Source organism: Leopardus geoffroyi, chromosome X, assembly GCF_018350155.1.
Source record: "Leopardus geoffroyi isolate Oge1 chromosome X, O.geoffroyi_Oge1_pat1.0, whole genome shotgun sequence".
Lineage (NCBI taxonomy): Eukaryota > Metazoa > Chordata > Mammalia > Carnivora > Felidae > Leopardus > Leopardus geoffroyi.
In genome coordinates, this window is record NC_059343.1 from 127,125,069 (window position 1) to 127,151,299 (window position 26,231).

Below are 26,231 nucleotides of genomic sequence, written 5' to 3' on the forward strand. Positions count from 1 at the left end.
TTCGCAGGCAAAGAAGGCGGGTGTCCACCTCATTTCGTGCAAGCTCTCAATAGAGCCATTTTGCAGGCATTTTCAGGGCCGAGAAACTATTCTGTGCGATCCTGTGAAGGTGGATCCCTGTGCTTATACATTTGTCCAAATCCACACGACACCCACCACAGAGAGTGAACCCTGATGCCAGCCGTGGGCCCTGGTTAATGATAACACACCGGTATTGGCTCATCAGGGGTAACAAGTGGCCCACCTCCCTGTGGGATGTTAGTAGAAGCGGGTACAGCTGAGGAGCAGAGTGAGGAACTCTCTCTCTAGGAACCCTGCCCTCGGCTCCGTTTCTCTGCAAACCTAAACTTGCTTTGAAACCCAAAGTCCACCGGGGCGCCTGGGCGGCTCAGTTGGTTAAGTGTCCGACTCTCGATTTCAGCTCAGGCTGTGATCTCAAGGTTTGTGGGTTTGAGCCCCGCACGCGGACAGCGCACAGCCTGCTTGGAATTCTCCCTCTCTCTCTGTCTCTCCCCTGCTTGCACTGCCTCTGTCTCTCAAAATAAAAATAAACTTTAAAAAAACCCGAAAGTGTATTGATTTTTTAAAGGAGATATTCGGTTATTGAATACACCGCAAGGGGGGTGGCGAGAGGACAGCAGAGGAGGGGCCGTCTGCCAAGTCCATTAACATTTTTTAACACCCAGGAAGGCAGCCCCGGGCAGATGCAGTAGGTCCACATCGTCAGGACCCGAGGCTCCTTTTATCCCCCAGAGCCCGATAGCTTCCCTTCATCGGTGTAGCATGCCCCCCCCCCCCAGGCCACTGTGGCGTTCGTGTCCCAGCGAGGAGCTGGAGTGGGGCAGGGGGCCCAGCCTCAAGGTTACCCACGCACCCACATTCCACTGCCCCACCTACTCACAAAAGGGGGGGGGATGTACGTTGAGCTGAGCACAATTCTATTGTTATGTAAAAATAAGCACAGACACTGGGGACGAGAAACAGAACCTGAATGCTACCCTTGGAGATTAGGCGGGACGATGAGTGTAGAGTCAAGAGAAGCAGAGAAACGGGGCAAGAACCGGAGGGGCTGTGCTGGTAGGCGCAGGGTGTTGTTACTGACGGAAGCTATTACGGCACCATTGGTCTGCTCCCGGGACTGGTCAACAGAGACAGAAAAATCAGAGATGCAGAAAAGAGAGCAATCCCCGAGTGGGTCGCGGAGGGTGGGATCCGGTGCCCAGGCACAGGGACTGACCTCGGCGAGCAGCACCTCACCCACGGGGCCGGGAGAGCAAAGGGTTTGGGTCCAGGCCTTGGGGGACTGACTCGGCCGTGGAAAGCCGGGAATTTGGGGGAGAAATTCTGATGCTTTCTGTGCTCGGTTACACATGAAACAAAGGCTGCTACTGAGATGTGAGGCCAGGCAAGAGTTCACCGTGGAGAGCCCGGGGCGGGGGTGGGGGGTGGCGGTGAAGGGCAGACAGACTCAGAAATTCCCAAAGCAGGCTGGCCACGCCCGCGGGCCCACTGAAGGCTCTCCTTCGTTGAAAGTGTGTTTTACTAGGGGCGCCTGGGGAGGGGTGGGGGGCTCAGTCGGTTAAGCCTCGACTTTGGCTCAGGTCATGATCTCACCGTTCGCAAGTTCGAGCCCTGCATCGGCGCTCTGTGCCGACAGCTCACAGCCCGGAACCTGCTTCGGGTTCGGTCTCCCTCTCTCGCTGCCCCTTCCCCACGCATGCTCTGTCTCTCAAAAATTAATAAACATTAAAAACATAAAGAAAGCGTGTTTTACTGGGCGCTGGTGCTGCGGCAGGGAGCCGGGCGGGTGCTCACAGGGGTGCGGGGCAGAGGCCGGGAATGGGCCGGCAGGTGGTCCCGGCTGCCCTGCTTGGCTCTGGCACCTACTGGTTGGTGTGGGACACGGCCGGGGGGCGTCGTGCTCAGTAAAAGGACAACTGTTTATCTTCATGTGCAGGTTTTTATTTGCCTGTCATAATTCTGATATTTATGTACATATATATATATTTCTTTTGTTTTTTGTAAAGGGCTCATCAACAGACCAAGCAAAGGCATAGAGGGACACCTTGCCTGCCAGGCAGGAGCACAGCAGAGCTGGGAGAACCAATCTTTCCTTTTTCCTTTTTTTTTTTTTTTTTTTGTCTGTTTTTATTTTTCCTAGGATGGGATCATCAAAGCTAATTGCTATAAAACCTAGAAACCACCTAGAGACTCAGACATCTGCCTACACACTAGTGGCATATGGGGGAAGGCAAGGGCACAAACTTTCAAAGTCACGGTGTATTTACATTCCCAAGGTTGAGGGGCGGGGGAAGCTGAGCACGGTAACTACTCAGACAGGGGCTGGGCGGGGTGGCTAAAGGGTTCTGGGCTGCAGGCGGTGGCAGGGGCAGTGGGGGGGGGGTGTGCCTGCCCCACACCCTGGCAGTGACAGAGGCCACTCGGATGCTGTCTGGTGGGCACCGAAGGCAGCGTGTGTATAGAACTCCTGGAAGCCGGCCGCGGGGCGGGGTGGGCGGTGGGAGGCAGGTGCCGATGAGAGTGACACTGGCAGGTGGGGACTCTGGGCTCTCCAGATGGCCTCCTCTGCACCCGTGGCCAGCTTGCCCAGCTCCCATCCTGGTTGGAGCAGATGGTGGGGACGCCGAGTTCTGTCCCCGGTCCCAGCCAGGCTGTGTGAAGAGCGGCCAGCCCTACTTCCTCTCTGTCCAGCCACGGCCTCTCTCTGCCCAAAGGCTGATGAGGCAGCACCTGAAGGCTCCCGATGTGTGGGTGACTGGCCCCTGGGCTGGAACAAAGCGGTGCGTGCCCAAGAAGGGGTGTGGCTGGGTTTTGGCAATCAAGTGGGGACCGGGTAGTCAGAGGGGGATCAGAGGCAGTGAGTTCCTCTCCTCTGCCCCCAACTTCAAGCCTCCCACAGGCCCGAGGCCAGAGCGGGGGGCCGAGGCCTGGTAGAGAGTGGAAGGAGCCTCCGTCCCAAGGTCAGCACAGGTGTCGGGCTTGGGAGCCTTGGCCTCTGACTCCCGTGTGGCCCAGCTCCAGGCTCCGCCCTGCCTGGCCTTGCCTGGCTGGAACCTGCTACTCTAGGGTCCCGGCAGGGTTGATGGGGGAGGCGGCCCCCGAGCTGTCATTGCCTCCCGCGGCTTCCTTCTCCTTCTTGCCGCTGTACTGGCCGATGAAGGAGCCGTCCTCATTGAACTGGACGTCCACGCTGCCCCCGTAGTCGGCCAAGCTGTCGTCACTGCCCAGGGGCTTGATGTCTCCATTGAGGGATGGCTGGCTGCTGCCAAAGGCCTTCTCCTCATTGTCACTGTGGGGGCAGAGGGCAGGCAGGAGTGGGAGGCTGCCCGCTAGAGCCCGGCAGGAGCCGGCAGGTGCTAGCCCGAGGGAGGAGGCCTGGCCCAGGGTCCACCTGCCTTCCATGCGCTCTGAATGCACTGGGGCAAGGGTCCTCATCCCTGACACATACCGGGGGTGGGGTGGGGGGGCAGGTGACACGCACAGCGCCAGAGGGGCAAGGCCCAGGCCTGCCCAGGATGCTGGGGGACGCGAGGAAACAAGCGGGCGCTCGGCCTGTAGGTGAGCCGGACGGGGGCGCCAGTCCAGCTGGCAGCCCTTCCACAGCCCAGAGGGGGGAAGCCGGGGAGGTGCCAGGTAGGCCCAGAAACTGAGCGTCGGCATGGGGACGAACTGGGGCGTGTTGGCTTCTCCCCAAAACAGGGAGCTGCGGGGCCAGAGGGCTGGGGGCGTGCGGAGCCCCGGCAAGCGGGGGCCGATGGCACTCCCAGGCACACGGTCCGCAGGAGGGCCCCTGCTATCAGGCTCTGACAGCGTCTTCCCACCGCCCCTGTCTTACCTCTCCAGGGACCTGACATCACCCAGCGGCACAGAGAAGAGAGAGAGACAGGGTCAGATATAAGGGCGAGAGCAGTGCTGGGCGGCCGGCCAGCACCTGCTCTGACCCCCCAGCTCACCTGTACTCGCCGAAGGTCTCGTCCTTCATCGGCCGGGCCTCGGAGTCCACCTGGGTGTCCTCCTTATCCTTCACTGGAGACACAGAGAAGGCCCGGCTATCCCTCCCACCCCCGCCGGACCCCGGACATCGGGCCCCATCCCCGGCTTGGGGACACGGGCGAGGCTTGCCCCCTGTGCTCCGAGGGCCCCGGGGACTCTCTCGGCAGCGCTCAGAAGCCAGGAAGTCTTCGACGTGGACCACTCACCCCACGTGGGCCCGGCTGCCGTTTGCTGCTGGTCTGCGCAGAAGCTCCCTCTGGGCCCCCCGCCTGCCCCCGACATGCCCATGCCATCCTGCCGGAGGCTTGGGGACCGGGGGTGGGGGTCACGTACCCGCTCTACCGCCCTCACCTGAGCCCCAGGCCGGGGCTTACCTGAGTATTTGCCACCCTTGCTGCGCTTGATGAAGCAGAGGATGAGCAAGACGAGGACCAAGAGGATGATGGCGCTGATGAAGCCGATGAACCAGCCCTCGGTGGCGAAGCCAGCGGGAGGGAGTCTCACGCGGCCTGCGGGCAGATCGGGAAGACACGGAACCCGGCCCCAGGTGAGACACCCACTCCCGGCCCCTCTGCGTCGGGAACTGGCCGGGGCTGGGGGAGGACCAGGCCGGCAAACACCACAGGGGCGGGAGGGGACCGAAGCATGCCTGAAGCTGGCTGGTTGGGGAGGCCCTCGGGGGGGAGGGGGGACAGGGGGCGCGGAGATTCCGGGAGGAGGAGTGGGGGCGCGGCACGGGGCCGGGGCGGAGGGACGCGTCACCGGTGCCATTGGTCTTCACGGCCATCTTTAGGAGCACCCTCTCCTTGAGCAGATGGATCTCATAGTCTGTGTCGGGCTGCAGGTCCCACTGCGTGTAGGAGCTCTGGTTGTAGCTGACGTACTGCGGTGGCAGATGAGGGCCCGTCTTCTCGTCTGCAGGGGCGACAGGGCAGCAGAGGTGAGCAGGAGTGCCGTGCGGCGCCCGGGTTCCACACCGCCCCCCGGGGGGCCTTCTGTGCTCACCTCCCAGGGCTTTGAACCAGATCTGGAACCCAAAGTTGCACTGGCCCTCCTTGGGGACCCAGGAGACCACGCTGTAATTCTCGCCAGCCATGGCCGAGATGTTGCCAAAATCCGGGGTCCCTGGGGAGCAAGAGGGCGTTGTGGGACCTCGAGGCAGCCCAAGGCTGGCCATCCTGGGCCTGGCTGTCCGGCGGGGCCTTCTCAGCCCCCTCCGGCTCACCAGATAAGGCCATGGTGCCTCCTTCCCGCACGATGGCCTCTCCGGGGCCCTCTTTCGTGGTGGCTTGCAGCTGGAAACGGTACCGCAGGTGCGGGCTAAGGTTGGTCAGGTTGTGCATCCGCAGCTCAGGGTCCGGAAGGTCAAAGGACAGCTGCTCCTTGTCCCCATCATCCACTGCGAGGACAGATGGGGAGTTGGCCGCGACCTCCAGCTCCGCCCGCCCCCCAGCCGCCCTCGACTTGTCGGCCGAACCCGGCCGGGACGACGCACGTACGCGGGTGGTAAGACAGCACGTAGCCGGTGAGCACGCCGTTGTGGCTGAGCGGGGGCTGCCAGTGCAGCAGCAGGCTGGTGTCCGACTGGCACTCCACGTGCAATGCCTCAGGGTGGCCGGGCACTGCGGAGCACAGACACGGTGGCAGGTCCTTGCCCGGCCAGCCCTGGGTGGGGGCGGCGGGGACAGGGCCGCGGGCTGCAAGGCTCACCTCCTTCTGGGGTGCTGAAGGTCATCTCGCTGGCAGGCCCCAGTCCTCGGCCGTTAAAGGCCTGCACCTCCAGACGGTAGGAGCTGTAGGGCCGCAGGCCTCCCAGGACGGCGCTGGTGGTGTTGGCGGGCACCACCACGTGCCCTTTGTGGACGTGCCTCTTGCTGTGCTTCCTCTGACTGCCCTCCCACCAGTACGTCACCTGCAGGTGGACGGGAGGCCCCGTAGGGACGGAAGGTGTCCAGCAGGGCAGACCCCCTCCCCGCTCCGGCGCAGGCTTCCCACTGCCCTGAATGGAGAACCTTTCCTCCTACCCTGATGACTCTAGGACAGCAGGTGGCAGAGGCCCGCCCCAAAGCCTGCCACTCCCGGTGGCCTCGCACCTCACCCTGGGAATCCCCTTGCCCCCACGCCTCGAACCCTTACATTGTATCCCCGAAGGTGGCCCTTGACCTGGGCTGGGTCCACGGGCCACCATCTGACCAGCACGGCACTCGAGTTAAGGATCTTGATGCCTTCCAGCTCGGGGCTTGCCTCGGGGTCTGGAAACAGCCGGTGGCATGGATGAGGGCCTGTGGCCTCCGGAGGCCAGCCCAGAACCCTCCCACAGAAGGGAGATAGATTTGGATGCTACGTGGGGGGCGGGCTGTTTGATGAGCACGGTGTGTGCACAGTGCCGGGGTCTCTCCTTGCATACTGTTTGTCGGTTGCAAGGGCAAAAATAGTACACAAAGGAGTAACCAGGAAGGATCTTGACCAGGTGATCAAAACTAACATCTCGTAATGTTCCAGATGCAGGGAAAAGAAAGAAGCAGGACAACCAGACTTGATGGGGGATCTGGGACTGGACCCCGGACCGGGGGGGGGAAAGACAGCACTAATTGATACAATTGGAATGTCGGCTGCCAACTAGGTAAATACAGTGGTAAATCAACAGTAAATGTGCTGTCAGGATGGCACTTTGGTTATGGAAAAAAACGTCCTTACTCCTAGGATATGCTCTATGGAGAGCCCCGGCGTGGAGGGAGGAGTGTGGGCCATCTGTGTGCATTCGGGGCTCCACCCCCCCATGGGCGGGGCCAGCCCAATACTCACAGTCTTCCCCAGAGTAGCCAATGGTAATCTGGGGCTCAGGGCCTTTGCCCTGGCTGTTGACAGCCTGGACCTTGATCTCATAAGGCACAAAGGTGGACGTGTTGGACACAACCAGGAAGGGGTCGCTCACGATCTGCTCCTGCCAGGCACCCCGCGTCCCCTGGGGGCGCCACTGGACGCGGTACTGAACCTGGGGGGCGTTCCAGTCCATCCACCTAAGCGGCTGGAGGAGGAGGAGCACCAGAGGAGCTGGTGGGCCAAGAGCACTCGCCTCCTTTGACCCCCTCCCGAGCCCAGCCATGAGCCCAGCCTCACGTCCCCGTCATCCTCTGGTCCTCAGCACAGCCAGGGGTCACGGCCAACACCTGGTCCTGGCCTGATGCCCCGGGGCACGCTCAGCCCGAGGGGGAGGAGGGGCGCCCTCACCTTCCAAGTGATGACCATGTTGCTGGTCTCATTCCCTTCCCCCTTCACGTCCACAGGGTTCTTCTCTGGGGCTGGAAAGTAATGTGTTAACACATCGAAGCCATGGGCTCCTGCCGAGGCTGCGAAGGCCAAGGACCAAGGAAGGAACGGCCCTTTCCGGCCCTGGGAGCCGGGAGCCAGCAGTTCTGGGGGAACCCTGCCTCCCACCTCGCACTGGAAACCTAGAAGCACAGGGGCTTGGGCACAGTCACCTCTCTAGGCCTTCCTTGCAGGAGCCCAGGGGCCCTGGCGTTGGAGGCGCCCCTCCCAGGTGGCTCACCTGCCTCAGGCGTGACCACAGTCTCAGAGGCCGGGCTGGGCTCTCCAGAGCCATACTTGTTGATGGCAGTAACTCTAAAGGTGTAGTGGACATAGGGCGACAGCTTGAGGGTGGTGGAGGTCTGGTTCCCGGGCACCTTGCCCAGACTATACCATTTCTCAGGCGCCATCTCCTTGTCCTCAAATTCAATGTCGTACTCTGCCAAGAAGCGAGCCGGCAATTAGGCGTGTGGCATAGAGGGGAGGGCTACATGGGGCTGTAAGTCCGGGTCTCCCTGAGGAGGGGAGGGAGCACCCAAGGCAACAGGCGTTCTCAGAGTTCCAGGAGGAACTGTGAGCCCCAAACCCAGGCGCTTGCCCCGTGGGGTGGGCGGTCCTGGAGCCTTGGGCCCGGGAGGACGGAGGTCCCGCAAGGAGGGCAGGCTACCCGGGGCGGCCGTGGGGAGGTGGGTGGCGCCGCGCTCAGGCCTCTTACTCTCGATGGGGGCGTTGTGGTCCTCGGCGGGTCTCCAAGACAGGCGCACCTGACTCTGCTTCAGCAGGTGGCGGTCAGACAGCTCCAGCTGAGGCACCGGCCCGGGGCTCCCTGAGGGCCATGGAGGGTGGGTTCTCTGGCCCATACGCCAGCTGGCCACCGCCCACCCCAGCTTGAGAAGGCCCTGCAACGTGACCCCGGGCTCTTGTGCCCGGAGGCCCGTGCCCCCCACGCCTGTAGGTCGGGAGCCCGACACTATCCTAGGACTCACCCACCACCAGGAGCTCGGCCCTGCTCTCCACTATGTCCAGCTCGGTGCCAGCCACGCAGCTATAGTTGCCCTGGTCACTGTAGTCCAGGCTGTGGATGACCAGGAGCCCGTCCTCTATGAAGTACCTGGTGGGGAGAGGACGCACGCTTGTCCTTTCGTTCTGCTGCCCCCCTCCCCCTCTTGCCAGAACCTTCCTGCTCAAAGCAGGGGTGCTTCCCAACGGATGAGGCCAAGCGGTCTGGACATCCTGCCCTCCCCACTCTGCCCCCTTCCACCAGGCCCGGGTTGGGGCTGGGCCCGCACTTGTCATCGTCCCCAGACTCCTGCAGGTCTCGACCGTCCCCTCGCCAGGTGATGCTGTGCTGCAGGGAGGGGTCAAAGGAGGCCTGGCACGTGAATGTCACTTTGGAGCCTTTCTTCTCGATGGCACTCTGCGGCCCCTGTGTGATCTGAGTGGCATCTGGGGGCAATGATGGAAAGGGAGGGTCAGTCTGGTGTCCTCCAGAGACCGTAACCCTCCCTCCTGGAGGAGCTGTTGATCACATCAGTCGGGGGCAAGGGGGGGGGGGTAGGGGGTATCATCTGACCTTTGACCTGCAGGTTAGCCACAATGGTCACATTGTTTTGGTCGTTGGCAGCCTGGCAGAAGTAGTGGCCAGTGTCGTTGGTCTGGAGGTCCCGGATGCCCAGGGTCCCGTTGGTATAGGGGAAGAAGCGTTCATCCTGTAGCACGGTCTTCCCTTCCTTGTCTAGCCTAGTGTGAGCAGAGCAGGCCTGGCTCAGACCCCACCGGGCTGGGCTCCCCGCCCTCCCCAGCTCCCTGGGCCAGAATATGGCTTAGAGGCGCCCCCTTCCGGGAGGGTCACTCACCACTGGACGCTGGGCACAGGGGCTCCAAAGGCCTTGCACAGGAGATAGGCGGTGCTGCCCTCCACCGCCATGTATGTCTCGTTGTCTGGGGTCAGGATCTTGGCCGGAAGCTCTGGGGGAGAAGTAGTTACAGGGGACGGGGCAGGACTCAGGGTGGGGCGAGGGCCCGTGAGCATCCAGGGCAGGCGCGGGGTTCAGCAGGGCAACCTCTCCCAAGAGGGCCCTTGGGTGCTTCCCTGCACCCTCCTCCCACCCCCGCCAGACTGAGCCTCTGCCTTCCAGCGTGCCTCAGAGGCGCCTCCCATCCCAAGCATCCAAGTTTTACCAATTACTTGAGCCCCACTGACAGTCGACCTCTTCCTGAAAGCCTTCCTGGCCCACCTTTGTCTTCCCTGAGGCTCCGGGAGAGGAGCCACCAGGCTGGCCTCGGGCACATCCTGGCCAGGGTGAGCCTCCGCTCAGTGACACCTGCTCAGTGACACGCGGTGGGCCAGAGCACTCTCTAAAACTGCGTTTTCATCTGTAAATGGTGGCGAGACCCAGCCCTTCCTCCACAGCACTCCCCCCCCCACCCGCCCCGCCCCAGTCCCCCCCGGCCGCCCCAAGCCACCGCTATTGACGGGGGTGGGCGAGACATGGGGTGGAGGGCCCCAGCGAGGAGAAAAGCAGCTGCTGGCCGAGTCAGTCTGGCGGCCTTGCCTGGTGGGCTGCGGGGACAGGTGGGTTACTCACGAACGACATAGATGTAGGCATTGGCCAGCAGCAGCCCGTGCCGGTTTCGGGCCTCACACTGGGTCACCATCGTGTCGCTGGGCTGCATGTTGCTCAGGATCAATGCTCCACGCTGGATGCGGTACTTCTGGTCCTTGGCCAGCTCTGCGTGAGCAGCAGGCGGGCCCCGAGGCCCAGGGCGGAGCAGTGAGGCACAGCGAGGCTCCTCGTCACCCTCCCCTTCCTCCCCGGGGGCCCCCCAAGCTCCCTGCCCCTGTTCGAGGCCCCGCTCACCCTCCACGGGAATGCCATTGATTCTCCAGGTGACCTCGGGCTGGGGCCTCCCTTGCACTTGGCAATCCAGGCGGGCAGTCTCTCCAGGCCCATACAAATGGCTCTGGGGCTTGTGTAGCCAGTAGGGGGCAGCTGCGAGAGGTGGCGAGCTGCCCTGAGCAGGGGCGGCCGGCGGCCAGCTCTGGCCCCAGACCCAGACCCAGCCCACCCCCTGTGACAGTGGGCACTGCACGCTGCCGTCCCTGGAGGTCACTCCTGGGAGGCCGCGCGACCCAGGGGAGGCACCGTACCCTCCACAGTGACGTAGTAGGTGTGCCGGTCGCTGCCCAGCGAGTTCTCGGCCAGGCACCGATACTCGCCGTCGTCCTCCTCCACCACGTTCAGCAGCTGCAGGGTCTTGTTGTGGTTCTGGTAGGTGACTCGGTCGGCAGGCATGGGGCCACTTGGGCGCAGCCACTTGATGGTGGGTGTGGGGCTGTCCAGGGCCACGGTGGAGGGAGGCCGAGGGAGGGGAGCACAGTGGAAGAGAGAGCACAAGCCTGCTCAGCCCCGGCCCGTGACAGAGGTCTGCTCGTGCCTGCCCACCCCCACCCGGGGCACCCAGACTCACAAGCCCTCAGCGATGCACTCCAGGACCAACGGCTGCCCCTGCAAGGCCACCAGGTGGCTGCTGGAGTTGGTGGGGAAGAGTAGGCGTGGCTTCCTGTCGATCATGCTGTTGGCTGGGAGGAGAAAAGGGGTGGGTGTCACGGCCCACCCCACCCTCCACCCGCGGAGTTACCAGGCCAGGTGGATGCCCCTGTGAGGCCCTAGGGCCTCTGTTTCCTCCTCTGTTAAAGGGAGGGCCCCTTCTCTGTTCTCGCCTCCTGGGAAGGGGTCCGAACAGAGGCGAAGCGGGAGCCAAGCCTTCCTGGAGGAAGACCAAGGTCGCCTGATCTTTGGGATGGGCCGTGCCAGAGCGTGAGACAGCAGGTGAGGAGGAGGGTGTATCAGAGTCTTAGGGACTCACTGGCCTTGACCCGGAGGTCAATGGGCTCCTTCTGGATGATGGTCCGGGTGCCAGGGAAGTGGGCGTGGCAGATGTAGTCCGAGTGGTTGTCCGACGTGAGCACGTTGGCAAAGTAGAGATTGCCGTTCTGGCCCATCGTCACCCGCTCGTCCTGTTTGATGTGCAAGATCTCTGTGGGGGCAGGTAGGGGGCGAGGAGGCGAAGGTCAGGCCCCCATCCGGGAAGCTGTACCCACCGACACCTCCATCCCAGGCGGCAGCCGCTCGTGGGCACCCACTGCTATTCATCCAGTAGATCCGGAGCGGCTCTGCGCTGGGCGGCGGGTGGCAGGGCAAGATCACCGATTCCCCTTCCTCCACCTCCACAGGTTTCACCGTCTCCTTCGGCCACTTGGGGGCACCTAGAAGGGACAGAGAGAGGCTGGCACTGTGGGGCCCAGCTCTCCTCCCGGTCAAGGCAGGGCAGGGCAGGGGAAAGGAGGAGGGACGGCCAAGAGGGTGAGAGGGCCAGGTGGCGAGGAAGTTCACGCGGTGGGAGGCAGAGACTCGGGGTCCTTTCCGGGCTCCCCACGCCGCACGCAGAGGACCAGATGGCTGTGAGGGGCCAACCCTTCACAATGCTCAGCTCCCACCCAGAGGCCTAAGATGGTTGGGGGGCGGGGGGGGAGGCTGCGGTGCAGCGGTGGGGGAGGGGAGCTGCGGAAGGATGTGGGAGTCACAGACCCTTCCATCATCCTGACACAGAAACCATGGCAACAGTTCCCAAGGTAACCCGCGGGGTGGAGAGGAGAGAGGAGCATGCTCAGGAGGCAGAAAGCTCAGGGAGGACGGAATGCAGAGGGAAAACCCCAGGGACAGGGTGACACAGATAACGACGGAGCTGGCTGGCGGGCAGAAAGGAGGGAGACGGAGGGGCCGGGTCGGAGGTGGAGGGAGGAGGGGAGAGCAGAGGAGAGAGGCCACAGAGTGACGGGCGCAGCGGAGAGAGACGGCCCAGGGTGGGGCAGGAGATGGGGCCGCGGAGGCACGGAGGGGGCAGTGGGTCACCCGGAGGCAGAGCAGGCCCGAGGGAGAGCGAGGCAGGTCAGCCAGGCCGAGGTGGGGCAAAGCCCAGAGGCAGAAACCAGGGAAGGGGAGACGGAGGGGACCAGGAAGGCAGCGCGGAAAGGGACACAGCAAAGAAGCAGGAGGACCCCGCAGGGGAGTGAAGGGGGAAGGCGGCGGGCAGGCGGCCGGCGGAGCAGCCGGTGTCTTCCGCCCGCTAAACCGGCAGCTGGGGGCGCGTGGCCACCCCCGGCCCGGACCCCCACACACGCTCCCTGAGACCCGTTCGGGGACCCTCTCGTGTACCCCCAGGCCCTCCCAGGCCCCTGCGGTGCCTCGCACCCTCAGCCATGAGCTGGATCTCGTGAGACATGGCGGTGCCCAGCTTATTGCTGGCAAAGCAGCGGTAGGTGCCCTGGAACCTCTGGGCGAAGTTGCTGTTGTTGCCCGCGATGGTGAAGGAGCCGGAATGGGGCGCCTGGTGCACGGTCACACCCGCTTCCTCCTTGGGTTTGAAGTGGACGCCATCCCGAGTCCAGCGGAACCTGTGGGCAGAAAAGGGCTCAGAGGCCGAAGGCCCTGGAACCCAGGACAGGGGCTGGCACAGGCTGGAGGCCACGGTGCGAGCAGCCAGGGGCCCCGGGGACGGGCCGTGCAGGGCAAGGACCAGGGGACACGAGAGAGATCCGGGGCATCCGGGCGCAGAGGCTGGGCGGCCCTGGGAGGCAAGAGGACTAGAAGCTGAGGTCAGCAGTGAACAACGGGGCTTAGAAGGTGATGGTCACTCACTGCACTTCAGGTCTGCCGCTGGCCTCGCACTTGAGGCTGATGTCGTCTGTGGGGAAGACGACCAGGCGCCGTGGAGACTGTTCGGTGATGACAGGTGGTTCCATCACTGGGGACAGGATAGGGAAGAGGTGGTGAGGATGGGGTCTGGCTGGCTTCACGGCCTCGACCCCCGTCCCACTGGGAGGGAAGGCACGGTCTGAAGCCCTCAGAGGCCCCAAGGCCGCGGAGGTGGGGGGGCAAGGAAGAACGAGCTGGAAACAACCCGGCTGGGCCACAGGCGGGTGGGCCATGAAAAGAGGGAGAGAAAGGGACACGGCACAAAGGTAGAAAGGGACAGAACAGAGAGGACAGCCACAAAAAGTACAAAGAAAGACATCTGAGGGAGAGATGAAGCCAGAGACAGAAACCAGGAAGTCACGGGGACAGAGGAAGCAGAGAGGACGCAGTGGCGACAAGAAGCAGGAGAGGGTACAAGAAAACCCAGGCCAGGGCAGAGACAGAACAAAGATGGCCCACGGGTGAGACAGCGGGACGAGGACCCAAGAGCCGGAAAAGGCAGCGACCCGCACAGGGCACAGGGCTCACAGAAGCGGAGCATGTGCGTCAGGGGGACTCGCTGGCACCCCTCTTCCCCGCCCCTCCCGCCCCGGGCCTGGGAAACACTCCCCCCCCCCTCCCCCGACTTACCACGGTATCCTTCATCTAAGAAGTCCGGGCAGCAAGGGAGAGAGCGGAGAGAAATGCTGACACTTGCAGACCCCCTGGGGAAGGGGACGGAGGGAAAGGGGGCTACGGGTGGTGTCATACGGGGGGGGGGGGGTGGGCACAGGCCAGGCTGGGGTTGTGGGGCAGAGCAAGGCGCAGAAGGACAGGACGGTCTCAGGGTGGGCTAGGCTGCGGCCCCAGCACACAGGGAGAAATTCCTGCCTTTAACAAGGAAGGCCCTCTGGACAGACGCTTGCATCCCGCGGGCGGAGGCGCAGAACCGACCCCCCTCCCCCCCAGAAGGTGGGGAGGCAGGCAGCCCAGCATCCAGGGCACCCTCCCCCGCTCCAGCCCACTTCCCTCCTAATCCAATTAGCACAGCTCAGTGTTTTCAATTACCCAGGCCCAGCCTTCAGAGCCCGGCTGCCCCCGCTCTCCCCCCCAGCCCTGCGAAACCCTCCCAAAGGCCTGGCTGCCTCCGAGTTTCCATTGCCTGCAGGGCTGACTCCAGTCTTTTCTTTCTCCCCTTCCTTCCTCCCGGGCGGGCGGGCGACGGGGCCACCAAGTTGCCCGGGGCCGAGGCCAGAGCTGCTGCTTCCCGGCCACAGGACTCGGCCCAGCACCAGCCAGGGCGGCTGTGAGGAGGGGAGAGGAGGCGGGGAGGCAGGACGGGGAAGGCAGGAGTGCACAGCCTCTGAAAGCTTTGTCTCTGCAGAAGACCTCAGTCGCCGGTCCCCTGGAGAGAGGAGGAGGCTCCCGGGGGACACTGCAGAGGGAGCCCGGGGCTGGGGAGGGGCCAGTACAGGCAGCCTAGAGCAAGAGACAGTGACCGGGATGGAGAAAGTCGCCTGGGTGGAGGAAGACGGGGAAAGAGACAAAGGGGCCCAGGGGCAGGGAGAGAGACAGCTCTAGCTGGAGGGCAGGTTCCTACAGGGCGGCACCGGGTGCCCAGAGCGGCCCACTTCTCTCTTTCTCCAAACTCTCCCTGCCCCTCCCTCCACAGACGGACACACCCGGCCAGACGGCCCCGTCGCTGTGGCAGCAGGGCAGGCCAGGCGGGTGCCCAGGGTGAGGCCTGAAAAGCGACCAAGAGGAGACGGAGGGGAAGGAGGACGAGCACATGTGTGTGAGTCCAGGCACACATGTGAATGCTCGGGAGTGTACCGCGCACAGGACGTTTGTGTGTGAGTGTGTTTGCATATGGGTGTGTCTTGACAGAGTACGTCTGAAGGCCGTGCGTGTGCCTCCGTTCAGCACCGTACACCTGCCTCTGTGTGTACGGATGACTCTGTTCCTTTGTGTCTAAACCCCTCGCTTGTGTGTTTGTGTGCGTGTGTGTGTGTGTGCCTCCTATGCGTCTTCTCCGGGGGCTCTGCCCCGTCTGTATATCTGTGCCTGGTTGGATACAGGTGGCTCGTCTGCGTCTACCCACGTGTGCCTCTATGTCCATCTGCCACAGGGAATCGGCACAGGCACGACTGCACGTACCTCCGTGTGCATATCCCAGGGGACATCCCCACCCTTTGTCCCATCCGTCCCTCTCCACCTCCTCCAAACCCTCGGCTGCCTCCCCCCAGCACCAGGTGTCCTCCAAGCCCGCCTCCCTCAGCCCCTACCCCATTCCCGGCATAGACAGTGTTCCCCAGCGCCAGCCCCCGGCCCATCTTTCAGGGACACTGGCCTCCCCCAGGTCCGGGCTCAGAGACAAAGGTGGCAAGGTGAGGGAGAAAGGACTGGAGCCACCAAGGAGCAGGCTCGAGATACACAAACGCTGCTGCCCTGCGAGATGCCCCTCACACAAGCCCAAGAGCCACTCACAGCAGTGTGTTTACACTTCCTGCTCACACTGGGGAGAACACATCATCACGGTGACACAGACTCCACACACAAATGGGTACTCACAGACGGCCCCAGCTCACATGCACGCACGACCCACTATAATCAAATGCTAACAGACACCTGCAGACCTTCACAGACCTGACCAACAAGTAACAGCTACAGCGACTCACAAACTTATCCATGTAGGAAATCAAAATCACACTCAATAGCCGCACCTAGTCGATCACAACCACACACATCCACACACACCAAATATACTGTCTGTGCAACTCACAAGCATACACAAATACTCATGTTTTGTCACAAGCCCCCAGTCACACTCCCTAACACCCGCACACCTACCCACGACCCTCCACGGACGGAAAGCTCCAGCAGTCTCACCCCTTCAGCCCCACCCAATCGTCAGGATTTACAAAACTGCTGGGCCTTTGTAAGGTGTCTTGTCCTGTGGCAGTTCACACACAGAGCTACCAGAGGCCGAAGATGAGATTACTCAGGTCAGAAACAGGGCAAAGCTTGAGTCCAGGCCTTTGCACAAGCTAGCCCAGGACTGGGGGCCGGCCCCGTTCTCCCGCCCGCCACAACACCGGGGGGAGGGTGGGGGAGAGCGGGCCAAGGGAGAGCACCGAGGGGGCCCTTCCGGCGCCGAGCCCGCTGTCCGTGGTCCTGAAACCGCCCTCCCCCGCCCGCGCCGGTCCCCTGTCCGTGGTGCTGACACACCCCGCGTCTTCCACCCTGTCCTTCTCTCCAGAGGTCCGGGGTCCCTCCTGTCCACTCTGTACCCAGGAAAGTAGAGGGGAGGGTTCAGAGCCGGCAGAAGGTGAGGAGGCAGAAGATAAAAGAGGAGCCCAGCGCGGCGGCGAAGGGAGGCGTCAAGGCTCCCTCCAGCTACTCACATTCCTCGGGGATCTGGATGAGCAGGCAGGGGCTGCACAGAAGGAGAGGCCACAAGTACCGCAGCGACACGGCCATCTTCCCGGCGGCGCCGGCGGCTCGGCACGGCACAGCCGGCCGGGCTCGGCTCAGGCTCCGGCCGGAGGGAAGGGGGCTGGTGGGCGGCTTGGGGCGGGAGCCAGGGGTGGGGGCACTGGGAGAGGGAAGGAGGGAAAGGAAGGGTGGGGGAAGAGAGAGGAGAGAACGGACGACTTTAGTGACTAACATCTGGGCGAGCCCGGGCTCCTGGCCCCGCCCTCCGCCCCGCCCCCAGTGGGCCAGCTCCCCCATCCCTCCCTCCCCCGCACCTTGGAGGGAGAAACCTAGAAGTCTTAGCACTGGTTAGGCCTCCAGGTTGCCTTTCATTCCCTTTCTCCTCTCCGTCTGTGCTTCCACACCAGCTGCCTCTTCAGCATCAACTTGTTGCCCCAATCAGCTCCCCTGGGCATGCCACAGGCCACTCTGTGCATGAGTGTGGATGTGGATGGGCATGTAGCCAAATATACACATTAGTATTTATGTGGCTGTGCGTGTGCATGCAGGAGCACATTTGTATATGTCTTTTCTGGAAAGGGGGTGTGTGTCTGCAAGAATCAACGCATGGGTCTAGATAGCTGCATGTGCACACGAGAGCATGTGTGTGTCTTCTTGTGTGTCTGTACCTCTGGGGGATGAATCCTCGTGTCTGCTATCTCTGTGTGTGCACACAAGCATGAGTGCACGTGTATGTAGAGAAGAACTCTCGTCGGTCTCATTGCTGTGGGTTTCAGAGCCAACTGATCTCTGGGTGGTGTTCAGGCCTACAAAGCTGGTGGGGGACAGGGAGGTCTTGGGAAGTGGGGACTGGGAAGGGAGGAAAGGGGCCCGGGAGGGTGGCATTTCACAGAACAGGTTGAGGAAATGGAAGAAGGGGGAAGGAAGCCTGACCTCAAGATGTGGCAGGAGGAAGGGAAGTAGGAGAACACCTCTCTGCTGTCCCTCATGCCCCTGGGGGGGGGGGGAGGCAATAGAGGTGACTGTGGCCTCTCCCCTTCCAGATGCTCCAAGCCAGGGTCAGGAGGAGCTCTGAGACAGTGTTTCTGTCACCTCTCATGGGTCTTTTTCTGAGTCTTCAGGGCTCAACTGCTAGATGTGTTCACCCCAGCCCAAGTGACACCAGCCATACCCACATTCTCCCTGCATGCAAGAAGCCCTGAAGACCGGAGGCCCAGGGAAGCGGGGGGGGGGGGGGGGGCAGGGATTCTCTGCCATGACTACAAGAGGAAACACACTCCCGAGAAGACAGCTGTCTTTGACTCCAAACAGGAAGGGGTGTGAGAAAGAGGCAAGGAGAGAAAGTGCAGGTGGGGTAAGAGTAGGTTGCTGGTTGACAGAGAGCTTGGAGGCTGGAGCTGGGGTCTGGATGCACTCTCCAAGACCATACTGGACATCTTCGTTGTGCCCAGCCAACACCTTATCAAAGGGGGACGAGGCCTCATCCGGCATGCTGAAGGGGAGGGGAGGGAGGCCTGGAATGCCATGCTAAGGCATCTAGACTCTGTCAGGAAGGGACTAGGAGACATAAATTGGTTTAGTGTAAGGGGACCCGACAAGAGTGGGGAGTTCAATAGACTGCCTGGGGACTCAGTAGGGGAAATGGATGGTGGTGAACAGCTGGAGGGGGAGGCGGAGAAGCACCAGGACAGGTCAACATGGATGGGCTGAAGGCCAAGAGAAGGACTCAGAGGGCAGGAAGTGGCGAACGCGAGGCCAGTTCCCAACTTGCAAGAACTGAGCTGGGGCCCAGAAGGAAGGAGCAAACAGCAGACCTGTTCTGCCCCCACCTTCCCCCACAAAGCCCGGACAAGCAGGGTGGGCCCCAGGCGGCCTTGGCCTCCACTTCAAGGCCTGTAGGAAACAGTAGGAGACTCAGATCAGAGGGCAGGCGATCAAACGACAACCTTGGGAGCTCTGAGCACTCTAGTCTTAGAAGGGGGGAGGGGAGAGAAACCAGCTAGGGGAAGCTCAAAGAAGGGCCTTCCTGCACAGAGGAGGCCAGGGAGCTCCCTTTGCTGGAATGATGATCACGGTCATGGGAACTCGTCTTTGTCCTCAAAATCTAGGCTCCCAGAATCGGGTTCGGCACATATGCCCTGGATGTATATGCAGGGAAAATGCAGTACTTCCGAGCCCCCGGCTCCCCATTCTCTGCCCCATCCTGATGTCCCACAGTCTCACACCCAACCTCTTTTAGTCTCCTGGCATTTGCCACCCAGCTTGCCGCCTTCCCGGGGAACTCAGACAGGCAGGAGCCAGAAGGTTGAGGCCCCTGACAGCTGGGAGGGGGCTCTGCCTCTTCCCCTCCCACCGCTGCGGGGTCTCTGATCTCTCATCATTCCTCAGGCAATTACAGAGCCAGCGGCTCAGGTTGTCGGCTCAGCAGGCCCCCCAACCCCCATCAGCACCTCCAGGGGCAAGGAAGGCGAGAGTGTTCCACAAGCTGGTGTACAGATGGAGCCAAGGCCACGTCTGCGAGGGGTGGGGATGGGCTGGGGAAGACTGAAGGGTGACAGACAGGGTGAGAAAGAGGCAGGAGGGAGCAGGAGAGGCTGAGGAGAGGGGCTGGGGGAGGGAGGGCAGGGAATGGGAGACAAAGACAGGATGCTGGACCACCACCACGGTAACCGAGACGGAGAAATCCAGCAACAGAGACCGGCATCGGGGAAAGGGTGAGAGCAAAGGAGTACAAAGGGTGAGAGGTGGCCGCAGAAAGCCCTGATGGGAAAAGGTCCAAAGAGCAAGAAGAGTGAGTGGTGTGTGTGCGTGCACATGTGCACAGACGTGGTGGTGCCTCCTTGAGTGTCCTTGTCCCTGGTGGGGGGGGGGGGGCATACCAGGCAAGGGACTGGAAGGGAGGAGGGAGGCGGGCCCAAGTAGGGGGGCTTCTTGGGCTTAGAGGTCAGGCTGTACTGACGGGCAGGGCAGAGAGACAAACAGCAGAGAAGCTGTTGAGCCAGGACCAGAGAGACAAAGCCCACGACAACAGAGACAGAGCAGCAGGTCCCTGGCCACTTGTGGCACTGGGGCTAGGAGACAGTTGTAAGGCAAGATGAATGAGCCACTGCTGGCTGGCCCTCCTGGAGGAGGTGGGGACCCCCACGGCAGGAAAGGAGAAGCACTCAGAGTGAGCAGCCGCCCGGCTGGAGGTAGGCGCCCACACGTCTCCAGGCACAAGCGTGAGTGTCCGTGTGGATGCCCGCACTTTGTGCTGGGGCGATGCACAACAAAGGCAGGCTGATCCTGAGTGGGTCTAGCTGGGAACCCATCCCCCCGGACACACCGCACCGCACAGGCAAGAAGAAAGGGCGTGGCAGGCACCGAGGCAGACTGCCGTCCGCTGGAGCCTGCACAGACACTCAGGGCTCGGGGCGGCAGAGGAGCCACGCCCCTTGCTGCACCCTCAGTCCGGGGTCCCCTGGGGAGTCTTCTCCTCTGGCCTCCTGTCCTCTTACTGAGGGGGACTTGGAAGGTCGTGGGTTGAAGCCGAGATCTGGGGTGGCTGCTTTCCTCCCTGACTCCCTGACCACACACACACACACACACACACTCCTCACGAACCTTCAAGGGTGCCCCACGTGAGTGAGTGCCCAGGTCCTGTGTAGGGTCCTCCGTGTCCCTCCCATCTGAGAGAAATGGAGTCCCTCCAGGGGCACGTAGCCAGAGGGCCCTCCAGCTCAATGTCTGTTGAGAATGGCAGCTTCCCATGGCCCGGCAGGCCCACCAGGGGCAGGGCTGGGGGCTCAGCTGGGGCTCAGTGCCCCAGGTGTGTGAGACGGTCAGGGTGTGGGTGCTGGGTCCACGTCCTTGAGGCTCGGGGAGTGAGCGCATGGTGCGTATATGAGGGTATGGGTGTCACCTCCACCCTACGCACTGTGTTCCTTTAAGGCTCCTCCTCGCCCTCCCCCCCCCCCCAGGCTGTGGCTGGCGGGTTTCCATGGAGATGGAGCCCAACTCCCTCCACTGGCAGCGGAGAGGAAAGCCTGCCTGCCTGCCTGCCTGCCTGTCTGCCTGCAGCAGCCTAATGGGTTAGATAATACATAAAGGAGGCTGCTGGGTGGGAGCCCCCACAGGTATCTGGGGCCTGGAAGTGCTGAAGGACTGCCACCTTGTCCTCTGTGGTTCCCACCGCCTCGCCCCTCCCAAGGCACTCCCCAGAGCGAGCCCACAGCCCCCTCAAGGCTGCAGTCTCCAAGGCAACAGCAGCTCACCTGTAATGGACCATTCTCCTTAAAGGATGAGGAAGGGGTGGGACAGAGGTTAACCCTTCATGGGAGAGCAGTGAGAACAGACCGTCTCCACCGGGGAAGGAAGGGGGCATCTCACCATCTGCGGCCGGAACGGCTTTTCTCCACCCCCTCACGTGTGCGTCTCAGTCAGGTGCCCCATTTTATTAAATAAATCCGTGGATACCACTTACCACACGCCAGGGCTCTTCCAAGCACGTTTACACACATCGCCCAATGAATCCTTAACATCACCCCGGAGAAGGAGGCCCTATCATGACCCCAATTTTACAGATTCGGGAACTGAGGCCCAGAGAACCAGAACACAGTGGCCAAGGTCACAGAGCTGGCACTAACGTTCACCAGGCGTAAGGTTCTAGATGGCGTGGAGGTTCCCAAAGCCACCAAAGACTACTCTGGCAGGGGGGAGGTCAGCTTGCCTCTCAGGCATGTGTAAGGCATGTGTACGTGTGTTCCCAGAGGGCCAGGGGCCTGGACGAGGATGGCCTCCAAGCCGTCCTGTCCCCTAGGGAAGGGCTGATTTGCTAGGCAGATGGCAGGCAAATGGGGGGGGGGGCAGGGATGGAAATCTTGGGAGGAGGCCACGTGGAAGTAGGATGTGACCCATATCACGCCTCAGCACAGAGCAGGGACCATCTCATCCCTAGGCCTGGGGCTTTACTCGACCCACCATTCAAGGACACCACCCAAAGAGAAGGCAAATTCCTTTCTCTATTAAGCTTGGGGACAGCGTGCAGAAGGGGAAACTGAGGCCCAGGAGAGCAGAGGCCAAGACTCATAGAATGCCAGTGCTACAGCCAAGTTTCCCATGCACAGTTGGGGAAACTGAGGCCCACAGCCCGAAAGCTGCCTCCCGCGATGCCCTCTAAGCCTCCCCTTCGACTTTGGAAAGCGGGCTGAAAACAAGACCAGAATACCCCCCATACACACCTGAGAAGTGAACCTGGCACTAGAGGGGGCTTCGGGGGCCAGGCTAGAGGGCACAGCGTATCTCTCATTGCTATGGGCTGGCGGGGCCTGTCGCTAGAGCAGGCAGGCGGTGCAGGGAAGGTGCTGCTCAGATACGTCAGTCCGGGGACACCTGGACCAAAAGGGCGGGTGGGGGCGCCTAAAAATGGCTCAGAGACTGCCAGGCCCCTCCGGCCCCCTCGCGGCTCCCCGCTGCCAAAGGGCTAAAGAACAGAGGGGGCCCAGGAAGCCTGGGGTAGACAATGGGGCCTCTGTTGTCCCCAGGGCCTCGGCATTCCTAAGGCATGAACGCAGGAGGCCAGGGGAGGGGTCAGAGGGCACCCCCCCACACACAGCGGGAAGCCCCACGTCATGCGCGTCATGCACCGGGCATGCCAGCCTCTGTGCCACCGCCATCAGTCCTGCCCCTTCCCCCACACAGGCCCACGGGGCATCTGAGGGGACCCATTCAGGCACAGAAGGATCTGTGTGCCCACGCTCTCTCACGAACACACACAAATGCACACATGCAACCAGATAGATGATCGCCACACATGCAAAGAGGAATACCGGAAGCTACGCACACGCCCATGCCCAACATCGCCCCCATGCAAACATCCAGCCTGGCTGCCCTCTCCCAATGGGCCTAGCTCCGAAGGCTCTAGACGGGAGAGCTGAGGGAGGGGCTCCCGGTAACTCATCTCCTCCCTTCAAGCTCAATCAGACCGACATCAAGATGGACAGGCTCAGAAGGCCCCCCTGGCTGAGTGCACAAAGCCCAGGACGCTGCCGCCTCCTGCTCCACCCAATCCAAGGCTGACAAAGCCGTCCGTCCTCGGTGGGTTTAGGGACAGAGGCTGGCATGAGCCGCTGAGAGGCAGGACAGTGGCTGGGCGCTCCCTCGGAAGCTTCAAGACCTAGAGAGAACACGAGGGCCCAGGCGGGCTCCCGAGGCCCTGGGTGGGGGGGAACTGGACAAAGAAAAGCTTCTGGAAAGGCCAGCAGCCCAGAGCCTTCCCCTGCAGAGGGACCCCCCTCCCCCCCTACCATCTGACCATAGCCTTTAGGAAGCCACAAAGATCCTGTTGATATCTGGGGAGAAGGCAGGCTGGCCTTGCTAACTGCCTGACCCCGGTCCTCTGGCTGGTGGCCAGCAGGCGCCTCCTGTCCACCCCTCAGGTCAGATGGGGCCCCTACGGGCAGTGTGGGCCCAACCCAAAGGCATGAGCAGTCACCCCGGTGCTGAGGCTCAGAGCTGGGGCCAAGCTCAGGGCCACGGGGAGTGGGGCAGGGGAGAAGCAGAGAGAGAAGACAGGCAGAAGGGGAGGGGTGGGGCAGGCAGAGGAAGGGGGAGAGAAGGAGGGGAGTAGTGCCCTCCCCACAGCGAAACTCAACTGAGTGGGGAGAGGGAGGGGGACCTGGAGAGGTGGGTGGCTGGCAAGGAGAGCCCAAGGGGGGGGGGCGCGGGGAGGGCAGAAGAAGGGAGGCGTCCAGAATGGGGCAAGTCAGAGCAAGCAGGAGGGTGGAAGACTGGAGGGCAGGGCCTGCTGAGGGCCCATCCCAGAGGGCCCCACCCAGGGACCCAAGCCCGGCCTTCCCAATCACGGCAGGAGTGGGCAGGGCAAAGACAGCTGCCAGCCTGTGACCCTAGAGGGGGGATCAGACCCGCCGCCTCCCCCATTGTCTGACTCACAGGGTGGGGCAGGGCCCCTGGGACTGCACTCCGGCTGTCACCCTCCCCCCTCGCTCCTGCAGAGGTCTGCACCGGACCCCCATCTCTACTCCATTCTCCCCCAGCGCATGCCCCTCCCCAGGCCCCCAGACAGCCCTGGGAACGCATCCCCCTCATCCCAAAACTGTTCAATCTTTTGCCCAAGAAGGGGGTCCGGCAAAAGCTGCCATCACCTTTGCCCTGGCTCTCCTGGAGGCTGGCCTGGCACTGATGCGTGACTGGCACGGCCTGGTTGGGCCTCTCCTCGAGGCCATGCGGCCCTCACTGCTCAGAAGAGGGCCCTGAGACGTGCTTTCCAGCTGCGGCCATTTGGAGTGGCCCCAGAGACGTTGGTCTTGAAAGGGACCTTGGAGATGAATGTGATAGCCAAGAGGGCTGAGACTCAAAGCAGGGAAGGGACCGAGGGTCCCAAGTCACTGGGCTGGAGAGTGGCAGGTATGGCACACGGGGCTGCTCCCTCCAGCCTCCCCAGCCGGCACTGCCCAAGTGGGTGCCATGGAAGGCACCCACCCCAGCGGCAGAAAGAGGCTTAACAGGAGAACAGTCTGATGCCCCTGCCCCACTGGAGTAGACCTTGGACCAGGCCTTCCGTCACTCCTCGCTTCCCTTTTCCCTTCAGATAGTCACAAAGGAAAAAAGAAAAGCAATCCGTACCCTCTGAGGACAAAGATGGTGTTGGGCTGGTTTGTTACCGGTTTTTCCATCAGTGGCACGGAGCCTGGCCCAAGTGGGCACTTGCCCAGCAAATGACCGTCCACACCACGGCCACCGAGCTCCTGGCCGGGGAGGAGCTCATCACTGTGCAGGAAGGGGACCCTGCCGCCTCGAGGCGCGCGCCTTGCACACACTCGCACACTCGGTGCTCTGCAGGGGGCTGGGGGGCTGGGGGAGGAGCCTCTGGGGAGCGGGCCCGTAGCAAAGCAAAGAGACTGAGGCCGGGGTGTGCTGAGCGGTGATCAGATCACCAGCGCTCCTTAATTTCTTTTGTTCTTTTCTGTATATTTCAAGCGTACCACAGTAAGATGCATTACTTCTGGGGTCGCGCACACACAGACACAAGTGAGTAGGGAGAGAAGGACGAGAAAGCAGCAAACAGAAACGACGGAGGAGCCAGAGGGCGCCGCTGGTCTCAGCCCCGATGCCAACTTGCCTTGTGGCCGTAGAAAGCCAAGAGCCCCTGGAGGCTGGGGAGCCCAGGGGTGCGCGTGTGGGTGCTTCATGGGTGCAGTGCCAGGTGAGAGGCTGGGCCAGACCGAGTCCCGCCGCCCGCAGCAAGGAGCCGATCGGGAGAGAGAGGCCCCGACGGGCCCCTGCCGTAGCCACCCCGTAAGGGACAAGAAACACGAAGCTCGGCAGCAGTTTGTGGGAAGAAAGGCTGACTGGCTTATTCACTGCCAGGGCCACGTGAGTCAGCAGAGATGGCACTGGGTTGCCCAGAAGCCCCTGCCCTTTGGGTGGAGTTAACTGGAAGCAGGGCACCTACTTGGAGGGGGGTGTCAGGCCTGCGACTCCTCGGGGCTGGCAGATGGCCCTGGGCCTGCCTCCCGAAGACAAGACAGGCAGTGAGGAGCCGGGCTCCAGATACCCTGTAGGGGGCGGCAGGTTGCACCACGGTGCTCCTTGCAACCCCTGCCAACGGAGAGATCCCCAAAATCGACCCTAGGGAGGGGGGAGGAGGAATTGCAGGCCCCTCCCATAACAGAACCGAGATAGAAAGACTTGGCAAAAGACCCGCAGTGGGCAGGGACATCGCCATGGGCACCTTGCTTTCCAGAATCCCTGGCCGCGAGCCAATGAGACCCTCCCTCCCTCACCTGTCCCCCACAGACCCGCATTCTACACCCCTGTGCACAGCCGCCCATCTGTTGGTGCCCGGGCTGACCTCACACGGTGCGCCCTTTCTTAGCCACAAGAGCCTGCGGACACTGAGGCCGCGGACACACCCTGCGCCTCCGCAGGAGGAGACCCCGGTCCCGGGGCAGGCTCTCGCAGGGGAGCCCCGGGGAGTCCAGGCTGGGGTTTGGAAAGAAGAGGGAGGAGAACAAAGCCCCCCTTCCCCACCCCTCCGCCTCGGGGGCGGAGGGCCAGGCAGCGCCCTGCCCCGTCCTCACCCCTCCCCCATGGCAGGGGCAGCCTAGGCCAGCCCCTACCACGCAGGCGACGGGATTTTCAGCCAAACAGAGCCGTCGGCTGGGGAAGAGGGGCAGCCACGCCCAGGGCCACACCCCACGGCGGCCGATGGGGGGTCACTCGGCCCGCACCGCGCTCCCTTTCTCACACACGCGCACACACCCGTAGGGACGTGCCAACTTGGGCCCCCCACCTGCCCGCACGGGCCCTGCCTGACTCCCCGCTTGGTGTCCCTCTCCAGATCGGCATCTTGGGCGTCGCCCAGGTACCGCTCACCTGTCGGGCTCCGGCCCCCGGCCTCCCTCCCCCGCCCGGCTCCCGTCCGTGGGGCCCGGAGCCCGGTGCCCGGCCTGGGTGGGGCTCCAGCCGCCCAGCCCGCAACTGCGGGCAGGGCCGTGCGGCGCTCCTAGCTCTCGTCCCCCGACCCCGGCCGGGCAGGGCTGGGACGGGGGGGGGGCCGGGGACGCCGCAGCCGCAGCCGCAGCCGGGGCGCGAGGGCAGGCCTGCCCGGCTTACCTGCGCTGCGGCCGCCGCTCGGGCTGCCCGCCCAGCCTCCGCGCACGCCGGCCTCGGACCCGCTGCCGGAGCGCGTCTGCGATGCCGATGCTGCGGCGGCAGCGGCGGCGGGGCGGGGCG

General features: G+C 62.8%; 1 protein-coding gene across 4 annotated transcripts; it reads right to left on the reverse strand.

Annotated features, from left to right (window-relative positions):
- Window positions 1–1,940: 1,940 nt before the first annotated feature.
- L1CAM (L1 cell adhesion molecule) lies at window positions 1,941–26,231 on the reverse strand. Of its 4 annotated transcripts, XM_045473143.1 has the most exons (29): window positions 26,112–26,231; window positions 16,466–16,656; window positions 13,713–13,727; window positions 13,026–13,131; window positions 12,579–12,781; window positions 11,471–11,593; window positions 11,194–11,364; window positions 10,795–10,906; window positions 10,475–10,659; window positions 10,185–10,316; window positions 9,912–10,055; window positions 9,180–9,291; window positions 8,897–9,063; window positions 8,613–8,769; window positions 8,310–8,434; window positions 8,039–8,149; window positions 7,565–7,762; window positions 7,246–7,316; window positions 6,820–7,042; window positions 6,151–6,266; window positions 5,725–5,926; window positions 5,514–5,636; window positions 5,240–5,413; window positions 5,020–5,139; window positions 4,777–4,929; window positions 4,389–4,523; window positions 3,975–4,047; window positions 3,857–3,868; window positions 1,941–3,310 (listed from the first exon to the last, which is right to left on the reverse strand). In XM_045473143.1, exons 2-29 carry the CDS (start codon window positions 16,539–16,541, stop codon window positions 3,079–3,081), a joined length of 3,771 nt encoding a protein of 1,256 aa, XP_045329099.1. In that variant the 5' UTR covers window positions 16,542–16,656; window positions 26,112–26,231; the 3' UTR covers window positions 1,941–3,078. The 4 variants fall into 4 exon arrangements, with proteins under 4 accessions (XP_045329099.1, XP_045329101.1, XP_045329100.1 ...); XM_045473145.1 differs by lacking the exon at window positions 13,713–13,727; XM_045473144.1 differs by lacking the exon at window positions 3,857–3,868.